Source organism: Lonchura striata, chromosome 1A (assembly GCF_050655825.1).
Source record: "Lonchura striata isolate lonStrDom1 chromosome 1A, ASM5065582v1, whole genome shotgun sequence".
In the NCBI taxonomy this organism is placed as follows: Eukaryota; Metazoa; Chordata; class Aves; order Passeriformes; family Estrildidae; genus Lonchura; species Lonchura striata.
In genome coordinates this window covers 18,566,142-18,585,752 of record NC_140741.1, presented here as the reverse complement: position 1 = coordinate 18,585,752, position 19,611 = coordinate 18,566,142, and the positions used below count along the sequence as shown (strand labels likewise).

General features: G+C 35.9%; 1 protein-coding gene across 3 annotated transcripts in view; it reads left to right on the top strand.

Moving 5' to 3' along the window:
- Nucleotides 1–19,611, top strand: part of KDM7A (lysine demethylase 7A) — a 64,126-nt gene that overhangs the window by 19,564 nt on the left and 24,951 nt on the right. For 2 of the 3 annotated variants that reach the window (XM_077783340.2, XM_077783339.2), the window contains exons 2-8: nucleotides 6,040–6,125; nucleotides 12,029–12,146; nucleotides 12,971–13,131; nucleotides 14,794–14,935; nucleotides 15,194–15,380; nucleotides 16,186–16,348; nucleotides 19,026–19,113. In XM_077783340.2, coding sequence (XP_077639466.1) covers nucleotides 6,040–6,125; nucleotides 12,029–12,146; nucleotides 12,971–13,131; nucleotides 14,794–14,935; nucleotides 15,194–15,380; nucleotides 16,186–16,348; nucleotides 19,026–19,113 — 945 coding nt within the window. The remainder of the gene's footprint in view (nucleotides 1–6,039; nucleotides 6,126–12,028; nucleotides 12,147–12,970; nucleotides 13,132–14,793; nucleotides 14,936–15,193; nucleotides 15,381–16,185; nucleotides 16,349–19,025; nucleotides 19,114–19,611) is intronic. The other variant, XM_085569457.1, reaches the window with a different exon arrangement.

Genomic DNA, 19,611 nt, shown 5'->3' with positions numbered 1-19,611 from the left:
CTCACAACATTTATTTTAAGTTTTAAACTCTCCTCTGAATAAACTTCATTTTTGCATCTATTCTTGTGCTATAGGATGGTATGAAGTCTGTGCATAGTGTTGTCACACTGACTTTGTCTTTCTATTCCTAATTAAGCATTTTAATATTGTCCTGTAACAAGTGGCAGATGTGCCTGGTTGTGGCAGTGACATCTTTAGTACTTCCATTGTTTTAACCTGCAAATAGTGCCTTGGCATCCTATTCCTGTTTGGAAAGCATGGGCTTAAATTAAATGACTAACCAGAACTCCTTAAATCTGCCAGACAGACTTCCTACCCTATACTTTTTATTTGCATTCATGGAATGGAGTAGGAGAAGCTAATGTTTGCATAACTTGCAAGCTCACTAATTAATTTAGGCAATAATTATAGTAGGTTTTTTTTTGTTTGTTATGCTCAAACAGATTAGGACTGAAAGTAGCAACTGCAGACCTTGTTACAGGTAAAATGAAAAGTGTGCTAAATGCTTTGCGTGGTGTATTAATACAAGTAGCTCTCATCATGGTGATTTGAAATTCAATATTAAGGCTTGATGGTAAAACTTATTAATTAATTTATTAATTAAGGCTTGATAGTATATTATCAACATAAGACAATTAAGCAGTCATCTCCATATTGTTTAGCAATCATTTTTAGAAAGACAAAGTAAAGATGAAGTAACAGAATATTTTCTTTCATGTGTCTTCTTGAAAATAACATTGTTATATATTTGTTAATAACTTCATGTAAGTGAAATGTGTATAATTTTATTTTTTATTTATGGAATCCTACTGTCAAAGTTTCTAAAACCTATCTGAAAAAGTGAGTTGAGTGACAGTTTTTTTCTTTTGGATCAGCTTATTGATCTGACTTATCACGTGCCTGATAGTTTAGATCTGGTGAGAGAAACAATGGAAACCCACGGTCAGGCAGTTTGGAGGGAGGAGGGTGGGACCTCTTTTTAGTAGCAACAGCTATGTTCAGTTTAATGCTATGAGAAACTGTATCCTGTGGTAGTGACTTCAGTTTTGGGACAATTAAGTCTATCCTGGTACTAATGAATCTTTGCTACCTCCAGCATTGCCTTGTTGCTGTTCTCATCACTGTTAAGACCCACCAGAGACTCAGTTCTATCTATCTTGGCTGCTCTGTGGATGACTGGAAATTGGAAAAGGATTTTGGTGATCTGCTCTGGCAGATAATAGGAAACATGCCTATACCTCTACTAATTGTCTGTAGCCCTGTTTTCTTGGTAACAGGGAATGTGCTTTAATACCCCTAGTATTTTTCCACTCTTCTTTTTTGTTGATTTCTTTTTTTTTTCCTACTGGATGTTAAGACCTGTGCTTTTCCCCTCCTGTTATGGATAAAGCCTGGAGTGCTCACTGAGGCATGTCAAGGAAAGGTTGTAGGTGCTGATGTAAGGGTGGACAAGGGGATGTGGTGAGTTCTTGATCAGAATGGGTACAGAGAAAGGATGGTACAGAAAGAAGAAGGTTGTCCACAGTTTATTCAGGGAGAATATAAGGGGATCTGGCAAAATGTAATTTTTAGTAATTTTCTAGCTTGGAAAAGGCGAAGGGTTTATGCTTAACTAATGATACTAGCAAGAGCCCCATACCTGCATTTTTGCTGCACAGTGACCACAAAAAAGTCAAATTGTTCAGGTTAGACACTGAAAACCAAGAGATCTTGGGGCCAGATCTTCATGTGTTCCAATAATAAATAAGAAACTTTAAAAAACTGGCTTAGTTTTGGGCTGTAAATCAACATCTAATTGTAAAATAATATCTATCCAACAATATCTATTGAAGAAATAGTAGATGGCCTGCCCTGTTTCTTCATCTGCGAGGTGAAGCTTTATAGTGCTGGTGTAGAGAGGAGTGGAAGCTATTGTGGTAGACTTCCTAAAAAGTCCAAGTGCATATAGAAAGATGAGCCTATTCGATTATTTTGCACATGCTGCTGAAAGAGGTGGAAAAGGACCTTATGGAAACAAAGCAGCAGGGAGAAGGAGCAGAAGAGGGAATCCAAGGGGATGATATCTCATGTACAACCCAGCTTCTTGACAAATCAGCTCTTTTTCTGTTGAAGGTGATTAATCTGTTTTCTGTTGTCCTTTTATTAGATCATTGAGAATTGCTTATGTCTCTCAATTTTCAAGATTTTAGTCTCAGTATGCCTGAGACATCTTGGAATGTTCCTAGCAGGAATATCTTCCTGGTTTAATCTAGGAATTAAACTAGGAAAATGGGCATCCACACTTTGCTCATTTCTTGACATTTGTAGTGCTTTTTTATGTAAGTATTCCCTTTTACATTGGGAATTTTGTCTAATGGTAGGGTACATATACTACTTGTTTTAATAAATTAGTTTTTAAAGACCACAGCTATATAGTCCTATACCCTTAAGAACACTGAAAATAAGGCTTTTGATCAAGAGTGCTTTGGATTTTTTTTTAAATCAGGATTCTTTCAGTCATACCAGTGAAGGCAGTTAATCTCTAAAAATGTTTTGGTTATGCTTGATAATATCAGAAGCAGAGAAGAGAAAAGCCAGGCTGGGTTGAGAGCAAGCAGGGAAGGTGCAGCAGCCTGTGTGGTGACTGACAGGATCCAATATTTATTCACACTGTGCTGCTGTAGGAGAGATGTGCCAGGTGCCTTGGGTGGTTTACAATGTATAGCCATGCAGTCTCCAGGGATAAAAATTCCTGTAACTGTCCTGGACTTCTGCAAACTCCTTATACCAGACATTCCAGTGTAATTGTGAAATAGTTGTTTAATCTGTCATTCTGAATTATTGGTCCCCGTCACTTAAAATTTAAATTAATAACAATACTGAAGAAGAGAACAGTCTCTGCTGGGCTTCCACCTGTACCCTAGAAGAAGCCTTATTTGCCCTTTACTGAAAAGCAGGGGTCTACTGGTACTTGTCAGATGTTAGAGTCCTCTTTCTGATTGTTTTTTCATTTACACTTGCTGCTGTTACATAGCTACAAATGTAATGATCAATTGGAAAGCTGAGACTAAATCAAAAGCATGCACATACGCCTTCTAGTGAGATTTAGTTGGGAGAATGGGTTCCTCAGACTTACAGTAGCAGGGGATTTCTTCAGATGCTGGGATGGGCATGTTCTTCTGTATGAAAAAACTTTGCACTTCCCAAATCTTCTGCTACATCTTGTTGACCTTCCCTTGATGGTCAGCCATGGGAAGCTTGGAGTGTCTGACCACCCCAAGACTGATGTAATGGAATCTATTTGTAGCTAAATTTTTTCTACTTTGCTACTCCTTCTAGAGCATTGCAAGTGAAATTGGGCCTGGTTAGCCTTTTCACTTGCATGAACAGAATTAAAGGTGTATTTTTGCATAGTCTTGTATGTTGTGGTTTATTTTTTCCTTTTTCAAATTACTATTATTGTGTTTTATTGTTTAATACTGTAAGCTTTCCGCTGTTCCTGAGGATTAGTCTGTGACCTCCCTGTAGGAGATGAGCAATTCAGAAACTAGGTAATATATACTCAAGACACTTCAACCCAAATGGATTGGGTTGATTGCAAGGTGAAGGGTAATAATATTTCATACAGGAAAACATGAGTAGATTGGGAGTGTTGCAGTGTTTGAGTATGTTAATATTTTCCAGGCTCTCTGCTACCTCTTGGTGACCTTGTTTTGATGTGTGAGGTCTGAAGTTGCATTTACCACAGTAATTGATTGCTTGCTAGTAGCCAGGGTGATTAATGTCAGATTCATCTGTGTATGTTGGAGAAAGGGATGCAGAGAAGTGACTTGTAATGGTGCTGTGAGTGATTGATGGGCTCTGTGGCATCCTTGGCAATGCTTGTTCTTGCAGGTGCTGCCCTTCGCTTCAGTCAGGCATCTGCTGCTGGATACACTTCCATGATCTCCAGTTTGTGTTCTGTGTTTCCAGTGCTGAGTTTACAGGATAAATAGCAGACTGAAAATGTTTGCTTCCCTTATTGAATGGCTATTCTGGATATTATAATACCATTCCAGTCTCTGTACACAAAATCCCATGTGCCTTCATGAAAGGTTATGGAGTTAATTGTTAGTACTAAGCCCGAAAATAAAGCAGAAATTCTGTTATCTGTAACATTCAATAAGATACAATAGAATTAAGATTCTTAAACAGAATAGGACAAATAGTTGTCAAAGCTATTTTTACTATATTTTTATGCAAATTTCTTACTGTTAGCAAGATAATCTGATTGGAATGATGATGAATGTATCATATAAAAACCAAGAAAAAGGGAAGGGAATAAATGAAGTGCAAACTTGATCAAGATACAGTTCAACATAAATATATTTAGCTGTTCAGAAATTAGAAATTTAGCTAAAATTATGAGATTCTTAGAGATGTATAAAACCAGCCTTCTGATTTGGGGCTTTTAGAATGTGCATTTTAAAACAATTTTCTTATAATGCATAGGATTATGAGTCATTCATCTATTCTATAAAAAGAGAGAGAACACAAGCAGAAGGAAATGGGACATGCATTTTTAAAGACTGCTTCTGTCTTCTTTTTTGTTTATATGTTAGCTGGATTTTCATGTAACAATGATTCTTATAGCTGTGGTCTTAAAGTGGATGCTAAATATTGCAAGAATTGCAATGAACTATGGCAGTTGAGTTTTGTATTTAGATATTAAAATAGTATGCATATAAAAAAAAATAAATAATTTCTGGAATTAATCTGGTATGTAGGGAATGGGGGAAGTAGAACTAGGGGAATATTTAGAGGGAACTTGGAATGCACTCCCATTGATAGTTACATGGGAGATGCTCTCCAGTTTCAGGTTGGATTTGCCCATTGTGCTTTCAGTGCTAGACTGTTTCTTGTATTGTTTTGGCAGCATGTACTGACACTTGCTGGAGTGTGTCAGCAGTCTTGGCACAAGGTTGCTGAGGAAAAGACTTTGTGTAGCTGGATCATTTCAAAGCTTCAGTGTATAAGCATTCATTACACTTGATATGAAATGGGTTACGTGACTGGGGTACTGTTCCAGTTCTTGTGTTACTAGAGTGCATTGAGTGTACATACCTAATTTTGGTGTAAATGTTCAGGGTCGTACTCTGTTTTTCTGTATTAACTGTAAAGTCAGCAGTTTTGTAAGTGTCAGTGAACTTTTCAGAGAATGAAGAGCTCTGCCAGGATTCAGACCAGTAAGCAGGGATTACTTGTTTCTTTTTCCTTAAGAACTTCCTGCAAAAGCACATGTTCTCCAATTAACCTCTAGCATTTCAGTTTTTAAGAAAATGTACTCAGTTGACATAAAAATTTTGTTGTTTAGGTGTCAGCAGAGTAGAAGCCTTGTATGACTGTTGTAAAGAAGTAGCTTTTAATCACATTTTGACTGTTTTATCTGGAAAAAAATATCCACTGAGAAAACATTACATCTCTCAAGCACTCTTTAAAATACTTGCTGCTATTTTAAACCAAGTTCTGCTAAGTTATTTGTGTGGTTACTTGTGTTGTTTATAAAGCCAGTTCTATTGTAAAGATTTCAAGAATAACATGAAAGAATTCTTAATTAATTTGTCTTGGGGGGTAGGAGTCAGTTACTTGCTTTTTGTGTAAAGAAAAAAAAAGAAGAGGAAAATATCCAATATATCTTCTATAAATTACAGCACATAAACCTCAGATTTGTTTTTTTTTAAACTCAGCTTCTGTGAGGAAAATTGCTTGAATGATTTTGTATGAACTGTTTCATTGGATCAAGATTTTGGGGGGTGATGGTGTATATATTATAATTTGCTAATTTTTAAAGGAATTTGAGTCTTGTTTCCTGTTTATGATTTTTTAAATGGCATTCTGTGTTCAATGATAAATGATTACTCAAAATTTATGTGGCAGCCCAGTAGTGGAGATAACCTGGTATCTCATTATAATTTTGTAGAGTAAGCACATTTTAATAAAAATCTAAGATTTAATTATTTTTTAGCTTGAAAAGTAAACCCTGTGTACATTCTCATTAACATGTAAAAAATATTATTCCAGCTGCGTTGGGGTAGAGGAGCATCATGCTGTTGACATTGATCTATACCATTGTCCCAACTGTGCAATTCTCCATGGACCTTCTCTAAGTAAGTATGGGTTATTCAAATTTAATCTTACATGTTCAGACTGTTTTCTCCTCATGTACAACTGCAAAGGATTGTTCAGAGGAATATTCAAAATGAGTTTGATTATTTAGAAGGTACTGGTTCTACATGACTAACTCTGAGCTGATTAAAAACCTGCAAAACAAACAAACCATCTTGAAACGTTCCCTGATGTGGAGATGCAGATAGAATAAAATATAAGGCATGGCTATAGATTGGAGAAATTAAAGTGCACAGAGGTAGTAGAAAACAATCTGGACTTGCAGAGAGAATGAAAATTAGGGAATCATCATTAAAAAAAAAAGAAAAATAAAAGATGGTTTCAAGGTTCCTGTATTTTAATTATCAAAGTTCTAATAAATACCTAGGAAGGCAACTTTGAAGAAATGTACAAGTTGGGTGTCTTTCCTTTGTTGATGGTTGTAGGGTATATGCCACAATAGTCAAACACAACTTTTCAACAATGACAGCAGAATATGAACGTTCTGTGAATGGTGTTTGTTCTTTTTTGCTGTTTGTTTTTGATTTTGTTTCCCCTCATTTATGTCCTTGAAAGTTACAAGGTTCCAAATCTCAGGTTTCTAATTTATAAACAAGGTTTCACCGGGGTCAAAATGAGTTGCCAGAAGAGTCTGAAACAGAGCAAAAAGAGACATCTCTTGGGTTCTACTTTCAGTAGATAAATTTGCTGTAGAGATCTGCAGTGGAAAAATGGAACAGATTTTCTTTTGGTACCCACTGAAAGGATACTGGTTTATCCAACTCTCTAGATTTTCCTCCATGTCTCCCCTTCTCAAATGAGACAGGGTTATAAAAAATCTAAAAATAAATTTCACTTTTCCAACCGTGAATTAAATTTCTACATTCAGACGTGAAAAGTATTTCTAAGAAATGTGTCTTCACCCTCCTGAGTGGGCATTGGGCCATGGTCATTTGTGTTTTCTAATGCAGGTTTGTTTGTGGGTTTTGTTGTCTGTTGTGTTTTTGTTTTGTTTTATTGTTTGTTTTGTTTATTTGGTTTTTTGTTGTTTATTTGTTTTATTTGTTTTTTTCCTGTTGAAGACACCACATAATGTTTTATAGTTAATGCTGACTTAAGATTAATATTTTCAAATCCGAATTTCATTTATATTTAGAAATAAGTTTAAAACCACCCTCGGTGATAGTATTGTGGAGTATGAACAAAGTGATTAAGCATTAATTGGTGATTTAATTAATGCATGTTGCATGATATGTAGCTTCCCTAATATATGAGTTCATGGTCTGTCAGCTAAAAGGTAAGATAAATACTGGCTTTTGTGCTTGTAGTTTTTAGTATTCCAGTGGTCATTTTTGGTTCAAAATCTGCATGTTTGTCTTATAAATCAGAATACAAACAACAGCCATTTTCCCCCTAAACTTCTTTCTCTTTTTTTTTTCTGTGGAATAGAGGGACTAGGAAGAGGAGTAGACAAGAGATCATATGAGACTTTTAAAAATAATAAACTAGTAAATTTGAAACTTCTTTTCTTTATTAGTGAGAATTAGTCTGCTTCACCCTGATGCCTGTAAATTACCTTTCCTGTAATGTAAATGCTGTCTCATCTGCAGCAATTAGACAGTGAGACAAGAGGGATTTTTGTTTTGGAAGTCTTTTCAAAAAGACAAGAATCTGTGTAAAAAATTATCCCTGTTATTTCATATTGCCTCAAGTGTGTAGATAATCTAGATTTAGTAGAAGCTTCAGACATGTCAGTTACCAACCCAGACAGAGGTGATATAATTAAATATGTCTTCACATTGAATTTCATTAATTGTTCTCAGCTGTCAGTATCAAATTATGGTAGTTTGTGGTTTGGGCCCTACTTCCTTCAGTTTTTAAAGAGACTGATAATGTCTCATGACTCCATGTCATGCAGAAAGATTCCAGAGTACTTTAGTCCTATGAGATTATGTATGTAAGTAAGAAAAAGCATTCTAATTTACACCTTCATGGTCTGAAATGACTTTGCCAAAGAATTTTAAGAGACAAAAATTCAGCTGTTGAAGAGGCAAGTATATCTGTGGTTTCAACAGAATATGTAATCAAATAAGGTAGTGCAAAAAATTTACTTAAAATATACAAGAAACACATACTGTACAGTACAAATAGATGGTTATTTTCAGTATCCTACAAAATTATTTGTGTAAAAGTTCCAGTAATGAAAAGAAAGCTACTGCATAGTTAGATGGAAAGATGAAATTAACAAATCAATTTCTCCATGTATTTAAGAAAAAAAATTTGAAAGAACAATTTTACAAGACGTTTAGCAAGCAGCTGTGTCTATAAAATGGTAAATAGTGAATCCTAGAATCGTAAATCATTTAAAAAGAGAAAAATCTAAAAAAAAGGTAATATATGGTGGAGGGTGTTTTTTTAAGATTATTTGATTTAGAGTGTTCATATTAATTTTGTTAGTTTCAAACTTTTCTCAGTGATCCTTGAGTCTAAAAATGCTCTATTTGCATGAATGCTATGAGTCAGATGTGTCACCATCTTGTGGTGTCCAGAGCTTTGAGAAAGCACAATGTTCAGTAAATGCTAATAAGACTGTAGTTGTCAGGACATGACTTTCTGCATCTGATTATGCCTTCTCAATCCTGTAAATACCGTCCAACCAATATCTTTTTGTTTGTAGTTTTAATGCCCATGCTTGGTCTGAGCTGAGAATGAGATGTTAGACCAGGCCTTGGCAGGGTAGTCTGTGATTTACTGTCTGCTCCTTAAAATCTTGCAGTCTTCCTGTGCCAAGACTTCTCTTGCCTTTTTGTTTTTTGGCCACTGGGAATCTCCAGTACCTCTTCCGGGACCTGGGGCCTCATTGTACATGTGTACACCTCTTGATGGTCTCCATTTGAAGTCTAGCAGATGATGATCTCTATGGGAAACTGTCCAGTAGTGGGAGAAGGCAGGGAAGAGTTATTGGCCCGTTGTTTTGAGTGTAGGAGGGATGTAATATAAAAAGGAAAAGTAATCTTTCCACTTAATTTTCATGTAAACTTCCAGCACACTCTTCTTATTCTCACCCTTCCTGCAACTGTCTTGTGTAGTTCTTAGGGTTGTCACAGCAGGTTTTGCCTCAATTTTTATAAGCACCAAGGGTGAACACTGGCATCTTCCTTAATTTGAGTATTAGTATCCATTCAGATAAAATGAGGTTTTTTTGCAATTGTTTTTGTAATGTCTTAAGGGGTTAAAAAACTCTAAAATGAAGGGATATGTAAGCAGAGGAAGTTTTCATTACTGTTTCCTCTTCTTTAGTGTTCTCTTATGAAAGGATGATGTACATTGCCAAGGACAAGCAAAAGAATGATTTTATTTTCTAATTTGTAAGCGTTGGAAAGAAAGACTTTAAAAAGTGTGTCTGTGCTATAAAATCTCTTAAGCAGTTGTATCGCCTTACAAATTTAATGAGCTGTTGTAACAGCAGTGAATTTATGGGAAACTACTCTGTTGAAAATTAGTATTAGCCACTAATTTCTTGCATTATTATTTATGACTGAGAAAATAGCTTTGAAAACTTAATAAACCTGTCTTCATTATTTATGAAGTTTTACAGTATTTGGATAGTTGGCTCATTAAGCAGCACTGGTTTTCAGGTTTGCAAAGATCTATAAATGTCAGTTTATTATCTTAAAAATCGTCTAAAGGGTCCATGTTGTCATGTCTGTGGGAAACAGCACACCAATAGGAATTATTCCCGCTTATGTGTAATGACTGTAAATGTCCATTATTCCTGTATAACCAACTGTTTTATCTGGAGAAGCAGCAATTTTTTTTTCTTTTTTAGAAACTATTTTCTCGTTCCTCATACATCCTCAGCTTCCTATTACAGTGAGCTGTGTTTTCAATATTGCTAGTGCTTTTTTTACATTTTGGGTGGGTCATTGGTTAGGTGAATTTAACAATGAGCTCTTCCATTAAGTTAAAATTTGTATTAATGCAGTGGTTTTGCTGGATGTTGTATTTTGGGCTGTTTGGCAGACAGCTGTAAAACACTATTTGTGTTGACAAATAACATCAGCTTTTTCCTCTTCTGAGTTTCCTCAGCATATGCAACTAAATTTCGGTTTAATATTAGTAGTTAAATTATAGATCTGGTGTCAGTAAATCTTCTTGGGGCAGTTTTCCAGCAGCATCTGTCTAGCTATGGAGCACAGTTTGGCTTTTTTAGGAAAAAACTGAAATGCAGCCTTAAAATTACGAGACCCTTAGTGTGTTTCTTAGTTTAGTAAGTGATAAAGGTAAGATGTTCAGCACTCTTGGAGTTTATTTCCCAAATGGTGAGATGGTGGTCCCTTTTGCAGAGGCACCTCTTGATGATTAAATAGGGCTGCTCAGCCTGTTGAGAGTTTGAGGATGAGAAATAGAGGTTTGTTTGTACAGGGGCGAAGTGCTCCAAAGAGCAGTTTACTAGCAAACAGATGATACAACCAAGGGCTTCCGTTCCAGGCTGTAAGCTTGTATTCTTTATAAATGGAGATGAAAAATGAGTGGTTGAGGAAGTCAAATCAATGAAATATCCATTATGAAATTATTTGTTATGAAATTATGAAAATTTGAAGACAGGCAGTTAAGTTAACCACAATATCATAAGTCACTGTGTCTTCTCCTTCACTCAAGGTCCAGAAATTCAAGTGGGGAGACTACATACAACTTACTATGTTTTATAGAACAACTTTCCAGTGTGTAAAGGGGGTTTGTAAGAAATAAGATGACTTTTTACTGAGGTCTTTAGTGATAGGACAATGAGTGATGGCTTTAAGCTTAAAGAGAGTAGATTTAGATTAAAGGAGATATTATTTACTGTGAGATTGGTGAAACACTGGCACAGGTTGCCCAGAGAAGTGGCGGATGTCGCATCCTGGAAGTGTTCAAGGCCAGGTTGGATGGAGCCTTGAATAATCTGGGGTAGTGGAAGGTTCATGCCAGAATGTTGCAACTAGATGATCTTTTATGTCCCTTCCATCCCAAACTATTCTATGGTTCTGTGAAAGTACATACACTTTTTTTACACATACTTTTTTTTTTCATTTGGGTATCTGTCATTTGTCATAGGGGAGAGCATCGCAACAAGTTTTTATGAAAATGTCTAGTGTTTCAATTTCCTTGGTCCTTTAAGTATAATGAGCAGTTAGAAATGTAATTTTGGTACTATTGAACTATCAGTTTCAGATGCACAAAATTGTAATAGAACTTTAATTTATCCTTTGTTTTTTATTAATATGCTATAGCAATGCATTAAAGCTTCAAACTGTTAAGAAGTTGTATGTTTTGGAGTGCAGTGCTTTTGTTACATGTATTGTAAAGGTCACACCTGCCCAAAACAGTTTGCACACAAAACTGTAACTAACATAAGCAGTAGAAATGGTAGTGAATAGCAGTAAAATTATTAGACTGAGTATGGGCGTGCTTATGGAGTGTAGTAGCACAGTTGGATTAAGTCTTGTAACCTTGCGTGAATATGTAAAATGATGTCTCTGGCTATGCAAGAGGTGTCATTCTTTTGTTTATTAAAAAAAAAAAGTCTGAGCTTTTAGAAATTTAAGTTTGATTGTTTTGTAGCTGACTTTTTGGGTTTGTACGGCTTTCAGGCTGCACCTGTTTACTTGTGTTAGACTGGATATGGAGTCTTAGCTTGTGTATAGTGTGCACTGGGATTCTCACACAGAAGGAGCTCTAAAAGTACAGAGAGTAACTGTGTCTTGCAGATTTCATTTGTTGGAAATGGGTAGTGTGTCACCTGATTAAAAATACAAGGTTTGTTAATCACAGTAATGTGATTGAGGCATGTCTGTCTCACTGATGGGATGACTGTGCCATCTGATTTAACTAATTCCATGTTTAATCCTTCTGAAACTTGTAGTGAAGAAGAGGAGAAACTGGCACAGACATGACTACACAGAGCCAGATGATGGCTCCAAACCAGTACAGGCTGGAACACGGATCTTTGTTAAACAGCTGCGGGCTCGCTCTTTCCCAAGGTACAGAACCTTCCTTACATATTCTGGTGGGAAAACACAATGAAATGTCATCTGATGTGTCGCTGCTTCACATTGTGAAGGTTGAGGATGGCTTCCTCCCTCTTCAGAATTCTTGCCATGCGTCCCTGTTTCAGATGGATACATTTGCCTTTTAATGTAGTAGCTTCCCCTATTCAGTTTTGCACTGGGGTGGATTGTTTGTTGGGACTGCTGCAGGGTGGTCTGAGAGGTTTTGAGTTTTGGGGTGGGTGGTTTTATTTGGTTTTGCTTTTGTTTGTTTGGCTCTCGCTGTCAGAATATTGTCTGTCTATTCCTTTAGTTAGGAGTAGTTCTCAGTTTCATTCCAAGTAACATGGAACATTCACATGAACTGGTAGTCTACCTATTCTTGCATGCTTTAGAAGAAAGTAGAGAGACATGATTATACTTTGATCCTGAACTTGATCCTGAACTGAAGCATAATGAGTTACAATTCTTTAGAGCAGGAGGTGGTTGTTATTAGCAAAATGTACTTTAATGCCTTCTCTGAGAATTCTTTTTCCCCATCTTTTAAAGTTACTCTCTTCAGTCATACAGCAGGACTGAATTTCCAGATAATGCATTCCAGTAAAAATTTCTTTGCTTGTTGAGGTTTTCTTGGTCTTTTAGTTAAATGCTTTATAAAACAATGCTGTGTGTTTCTTTTTGATTCAGATGTAGCTGTTGCATCAGTCCTCCCCCACATTGATAAAACTGATAAAACAAGTCTCCCTGACACTTGTTTTATTTCAGTAGTGCTTGGAGGATGCTTTTTCTGCTAATACTCCATCCTTTCTTTCCACCAGTGCTGATGAAGTAATTTTGAGAATGCATGGAAGCCAGTTAACACAGAGATATCTGGAGAAACATGGGTTTGATGTTCCCATTATGGTTCCTAAATTAGATGGTCTGGGGCTCAGACTTCCTCCACCAACTTTCTCTGTTTTAGATGTGGAACGCTATGTAGGTAAGAGTGACTCTGGAGTACTTATTAAAATTATCCTGTCTGTAAATTAAAATAAATATTTGCATGATTGTAAGAGCCTCCAGAATGCTAAATATTTATTCTTAATTCAAGACTAGGAGAGAGTAAAATCAATGCTATGGTTTGGAGTGGTTTTTCTTCCTCTTTTTTTTTTAATTTGTGTGTCTGTTTAGTAGATGTGTGATAGGACTACAGCCTTATGTCTCAACTTTAAAGCCTGTTAATTTCAGTGCAAGCTATATGTGGAATGCTGAAGTTTTTTCCTGCTACATGTAAACCAAGGATAATGGGAATTGAATTAATCACTCTTATGATTAATAAGTTTAATCATTGGTAAGGCTATGACAGAACTTGATGTTTTGGACTCAGTAAATTGGACTTTCTGAATTAAGTCTTCCTGAAAAATTCCCTTCCTGGGCATCCTTTGCCAGGAGAAGCTTCCCAAGAAACCACTTATTTCTTAGTGGATCGCTTAGCAGTCTGTAATTGTGCCAGCCTCATGTGTGTGTGCAGTACAGAGGCTGAGCTAAGTGCAGCAGGACATTTCCTGAAACACATGGTACAGCTGAGAGTCTGAGTGTGTTCTCATGATCAGCCAATGTAATGATGTGTGCTGAAAGTAGGTTTTCTGTCCATCAGTATTTTACAGAGGCAACAGAATATGCAGTATTGTCACCATTGTGATGATAAATAGTAATGTGGGTTCTGCCTTAAAGATTAAATATCATGGTGATATTTCTGAATCTTTTTTTTTGTTTTTCTGGATTACTGCCTTGTTGGATTCAGATAGGAACTTAACTGTCTAATCCTGACCTGCCAAGTTTTCCAGTTCAGGGAAAAAATTGGAATGCCACAGATTCACCTTCCTATTTTTGAAATTAAAAGAAGAAAACAGAATAAGTACTGTTGCAGCTGGAATCTATCAAGATGATGCAAACCTACAGTTTTTAAGTGAATATGTTTATATTGTACATCTAGGCATGTTTCCAGCATTTCAAAATTAAGTGTCAAATTTGGCCATTGTGTAACTAAAAGGACGTAAACCAATTGCTGTTACAGTGGTGGTTAGTGCTGTTATAAGGTCCTTTCTCTTGGCTTGTCTACTTCTCCAAATGTATCACTTCAGAGCATATGGTGTGTAACCCCCCTTTATTGTCATCAGAAATGAAACACACCCATGATTATTCAGTGAAATTACTGTATGCTTGCAAGTTGCACATGTATGTAAGAAAGGGGGGGGGGGTGTTTGTTGATGCTTGATAGGAAAAGTGAGGAAGAGATCTATCTGCCTTGAAAATTTTATCCATGATGCTCCTGGCAATTGCAGCCAAACACCCAATTTTTTTTTTTTTTTTTTAACAGATGCAGCCATTCTATACTACTTTTTCTTTTTGGTTAACCACAGGAAAGAGGATTTATTTTTAGAGTGCTTTCAGTTCTCTCCTTAGCTGATTATAGTAATTAAAGTTAAACCTAGTGAAAAGTTGGTTTATACTGATCTGTTTCTCTTCCAAGAGAATGATAGTAGCAGAGGTTTTTTTCAGAAATGCTTTGATAAAGACTGGAAAAAGCTAATTTTCTCTTAAATTCCTGAAATGTCTTTTATCTGTGATAGCCTTAAGAAAGTCATCCTGTTTTTCACAGGTGGTGACAAAGTGATAGATGTCATAGATGTAGCAAGACAAGCAGACAGTAAAATGAAGCTTCATAATTACATTAAATACTTCACAAATCCTGACCGACCCAAAGTATTGAATGTGATCAGCCTGGAATTCTCGGACACAAAGTGAGTATTGACTTCTGTTCCTTGAATGTAGGAAGTGGTTTTCACAAAGCTGAACAATATGTGTAGGAATATAATGCTTGTAGTGGGAAAGACAAGAGGAGGTGTATTTTATGCAGACAGCCACTGTCATGTAATGTGGGTATAAAACATATTTATTAGTTCATAAGTAATGTCTTTGTAGGAAGCTGCCATTTAAAAATAGGTGTGCTTACGCCCTGCTTATATTAACAGTTCTTTTTTGTTTGTTTTTTTTAAAAGGATGTCTGAATTAGTGGAAGTACCAGACATTGCCAGAAAGCTTTCCTGGGTGGAAAATTATTGGCCAGATGATTCTGTCTTCCCTAAGCCTTTTGTTCAGAAGTATTGCTTAATGGGTGTCCAGGACAGCTATACAGATTTTCATATTGATTTTGGAGGAACATCAGTTTGGTACCACGTTCTTTGGGTATGATTGCTTCTTGATTTACAGAATCACAGAATTATGCTCTGTTGGAAGGAACCCATGAGGATCATCGAGTCCAACTCCTGGCTCTGTTCAGGACATCCTAAGAGTCACCCAATGTGCCTGAGAGCATTGTCCAAACACTTCTTGAGCTCTGTCAGGCTTGGTGCTGTGTCCACTTTTCTGGGGAGCCTGTTCCAATGCCCAGCCACCCCTTGGATGTCAATGACTATGTGAAACAAAAGTTATTCAGTGTGCAGCCTTCTGTTGTGGCATTATCACCTGCATGAAATCTTGTGCTTGCAATGCTAAGGGAGGAGCTTTAAAGTGAATTACTGATTTCTGGTGTTGCCTTTTTATGCTTTTATTTTAGCATGCTGTTGGTGACTAGTAGACTGTAATTGGTTGACTGATCACTTCAGGAGACTTTTGGGTGATATAGTGGGGTTTTAGCAGGAAAAAAATAATTGAATGAAAAGGCAAAGTTGTTTCAGCCACTTGTTTTCTCCTTTGGTAGGTGTGTGCATATCATGAATTGTTTATAAAAACTGGATTTTTTGTATTCCAGTGAAAAGTTCTGGTTGGTTTGTTTGCTTCCTTTAAATCACAAGACACCACCTGTTTAATATGCTATATCTAAGCTCTTGGTGGATTGCATTTGTGAGACACTGCCTGAACATGCTTTAGTGGGAAGATGGAATACTTTACATTTAGGTCAATCTGTTACTTAAGTCAGAGTGACTCAGAGGTTGTAGTGTACCTCTAGGAAAACATTAATTTATTTGTTTTTGATATATTTGTTTAATAGGGTGAGAAGATATTCTATTTGATCAAGCCCACTGATGAAAATCTGGCTCTCTATGAGTCCTGGAGTTCATCTGTCACCCAAAGTGAAGTATATTTTGGGGACAAGGTTGACAAGTGTTACAAGTGTGTTGTGAAGCAAGGACACACTTTGTTTGTTCCAACAGGTAAGATTTTACTCTTGGTATTAGGGCTTACCAAGTTTAATTACTAGGAATTATGAAAATCTTAAACTCATTGCATTATCAACATTTGGGATCCTCTAAAATTATGGATAAGAGAGAATAATAAAAAAATTAGAAATTTAGATTTTCAAAACAAGTAATTAGCTTTTAAGATTGTCTGACAGTCATAACAATTATCAGGGAATGAAAGGGTATTTGTTACCCAATGAGAAGGCAACAAATGAAAGTTGATTTTGATTATCAGGGAAGTAGTTCCAATTAATAAAGGGCAGATTGTTCACTATTTGTTAAATACTCAGACTGAATTCTTACCATAATTTTATAATACAGTTTTCAGTATTGTGTAGCCTACTAAGCCTAATTATTACAAAAACATCACATAAACTTCTTATGCTGTAGGCTAGAGTATAAAGAATACAGGTTTGGGTGGGCTATTTGCCTTGCTTTTGTTGTGAGAAATGCCAGAACAATTAAACTTCTTTAATAAAAGAATAAAAAACAGAAAAAATGCTTCAAACAGAGCACCTCACCCTACACAAATTCCCAAATACCATAACCTTACAAGTCTTTAATAAATGAAACAATGTTTTGCCAATAAAGTGACTGCCAGGTTTTGGTATTTTTGCTTATCCAACCTATTCATATAAATGCTTTTTAGTATTTTATTATTTAAAGTTTGTACTGCATGCTGTCCTCTCTTCTTTGGGTGGAAAGAAAGCTTTAAATACATGGAGCAGGGAAATGGTGTACAATTCTAGTTCTGAAGAAGCCTTGAAGATTATGATCAGTACATTATTCCATCCTGCACTTTCTAGACGACTTCATTTTTCTCATAGCTCTGTGCCTGTGATGTTCAGTATTTACTGTTGTAGTTCACAGCTTGTGCAGAATAAGTACTACCTGATGAGTCCCTCTGTGTGCTCTTGACATTTCTGAACAGCCAGAGCTTTTAAAACCATGTATTTCCAGCAAGAAATAGCATTAATTGTCCATGGATATAAGTTCATACATCTGTGAACAGAGAAAGCAGAATTACAGAATGAAGAACTTTCTTGTGACTCACAGAAAATAGTTACTGCTTTCTAAGTAATCAGCTGAATCTGAGCTATCACTGTAATATGGCCATGAAGAAAAGTATAATCAGATGATAATTTCTCCTGTGTACATGTGTTTCAATGTGTTTACATATAAAAAGTTACTTTCAAATACACATGTGCATGTGTGTGTATACACACATACTTATTCATATCCATATGATGGAGTGCAGCAGAAGATCACGTAAACTAAACTAGGTTTCAGGATAGGCATTTGAAAAAATGGGGAATTCTGTAAGACTGAGTAAAGACTTTGAAAAATAATCCCTGATCTCTGGTGAAAATCACTTGCCGTTTCTGCTTGCACTGGTGCTAGTGGATGTCATAATTATTTTATAATCATGGAAATATGTTCAGAGTAGTTTTCTGATCTAAAATTAATCTTGCATGTAGGTGAATAACATCTAATGGGAGGCTCTTTAGAGTTACTTAAATGTTATTCAGGATATTCTGTGTGGTCTACACAAAGTTTTCATTCCTTGTTATGTAGATCTGGATCAAAAGTGCAGCATAAAAATAGCAAGAAGGAATGTAAAAAAATTAAAATCTTAAGTTGATGCAGGTATGCCATAAAAGTACTCATTATTAGCTCAATTAGAGCATAGGTTTAATGCTAGCTTGCAATATGTAGTTGTTTGTGATTCAGTCTAATCTTTCCGCAAACTGGGAAGCTTCCTGTGCTTGTTCATCTTGTCTACACCCAGTGAAACCATGAAGTAGTCTGCAAATGTCTGGCCAACTCATCTTGTTGTGTCAAAGAACACCTGTAGGCATGCAAAATCAGAAGAGAGATCTCAACAGAGAAAGTCTCCTTGTAGTTTGCTTACATTAAAGCTCCACAGTGTAAATTTCACAAATAACACTTTTTAATCAGGCAGCTCTTGTAATGTATTCTTCTGTGTGCTTAGTTAGAATTATCCTATAGTAATTAGCTAGATCAATAGCAAAACATTGGCCATGCTTTACCATGTTGAATAGTGGATTTCATAAGGACAATATTTCAATTATGTGACAAACATTATAGCATGTCTAGACTGGGTTTTAAACTGATCATCATTTCACTTGACTTAGAATGACTGTATTTAGAATAATTTATGGGACTGCTTCTGAATTCCTATTTGAGAAACTTCAGTATTGCTAAATGATTTTATGTTGTGCAAACAACCCAGTTACTGTAAGCAACTTGTAAATACTGAAAGACATAAAATTTTATTTTTATGACTTGATCTTTTGTTCAGTATATTTTTCCATTCTTGAGTTGTTTATATTTGTGGACTGGAGTGAAAACTTTCGGAATTTTTACTTGACAAGTTGGCTCTGCATCCTTACCACCCCCTCCCAGTGATAAATATTTTTAAAAGAATTATTTTGGAAACCTACAGTTCCATTAGATTTCTGAAAAACTGTGGTTTACTTGTTAGTAAAATGTAGATTACTTGTTTCTAGCACAGAATGCAAATCTGTTTGCTTTTTTTCTTCCAGGAACATAATTTTTACTTATATGCATATTTAAGAACAGTCTTAGACTATATGTATGTATTAAGTTTCACAATCTGTCATTTCAGGCTGGATTCACGCTGTGCTCACATCTCAGGATTGTATGGCTTTTGGAGGAAACTTTTTGCACAACCTCAACATTGGCATGCAGCTCAGGTTAGTCTCAGCTCTTCCTGTACTTGTTCCCCAGTAAGTAGGATATTCTTTTCATAGAGATTTTTCTTCTTGCGCTTAACCAGGATCAAATTGGTACAGGCTCTCTCATAGACAATAGTGGCATTTTCAGTTAGAGTGTATCAAGCACATTTTCTTGTTTTACTTCTGCAAAGTTTGTTTCAAAAGCAAAATGAAGGCTGTGCAAGAATTTAAGTGACTAAAAGGAGGAAAAAAAAAAGACAAATTTCTACTTTGGAGATTAGTATAAGTGAGTAAAACAAAACTAAGCAAGCCCAGGTGTGCGACACTGAGTTGAAATGAGCATCCTCAAGTCAGCATTGCTCTAAGGGCAGCTGTATTTAGTTTTTGTCCAAGATGTGGAGCTGTCTTCTAAACATATTGTTTTTATTTATTACAGTGGAATCCCGATAAAATTCCATCTGTTAAAAGATCACACATTGGGTTTGTATCCTAGTTTTATGAAGTCCAACTTTATTC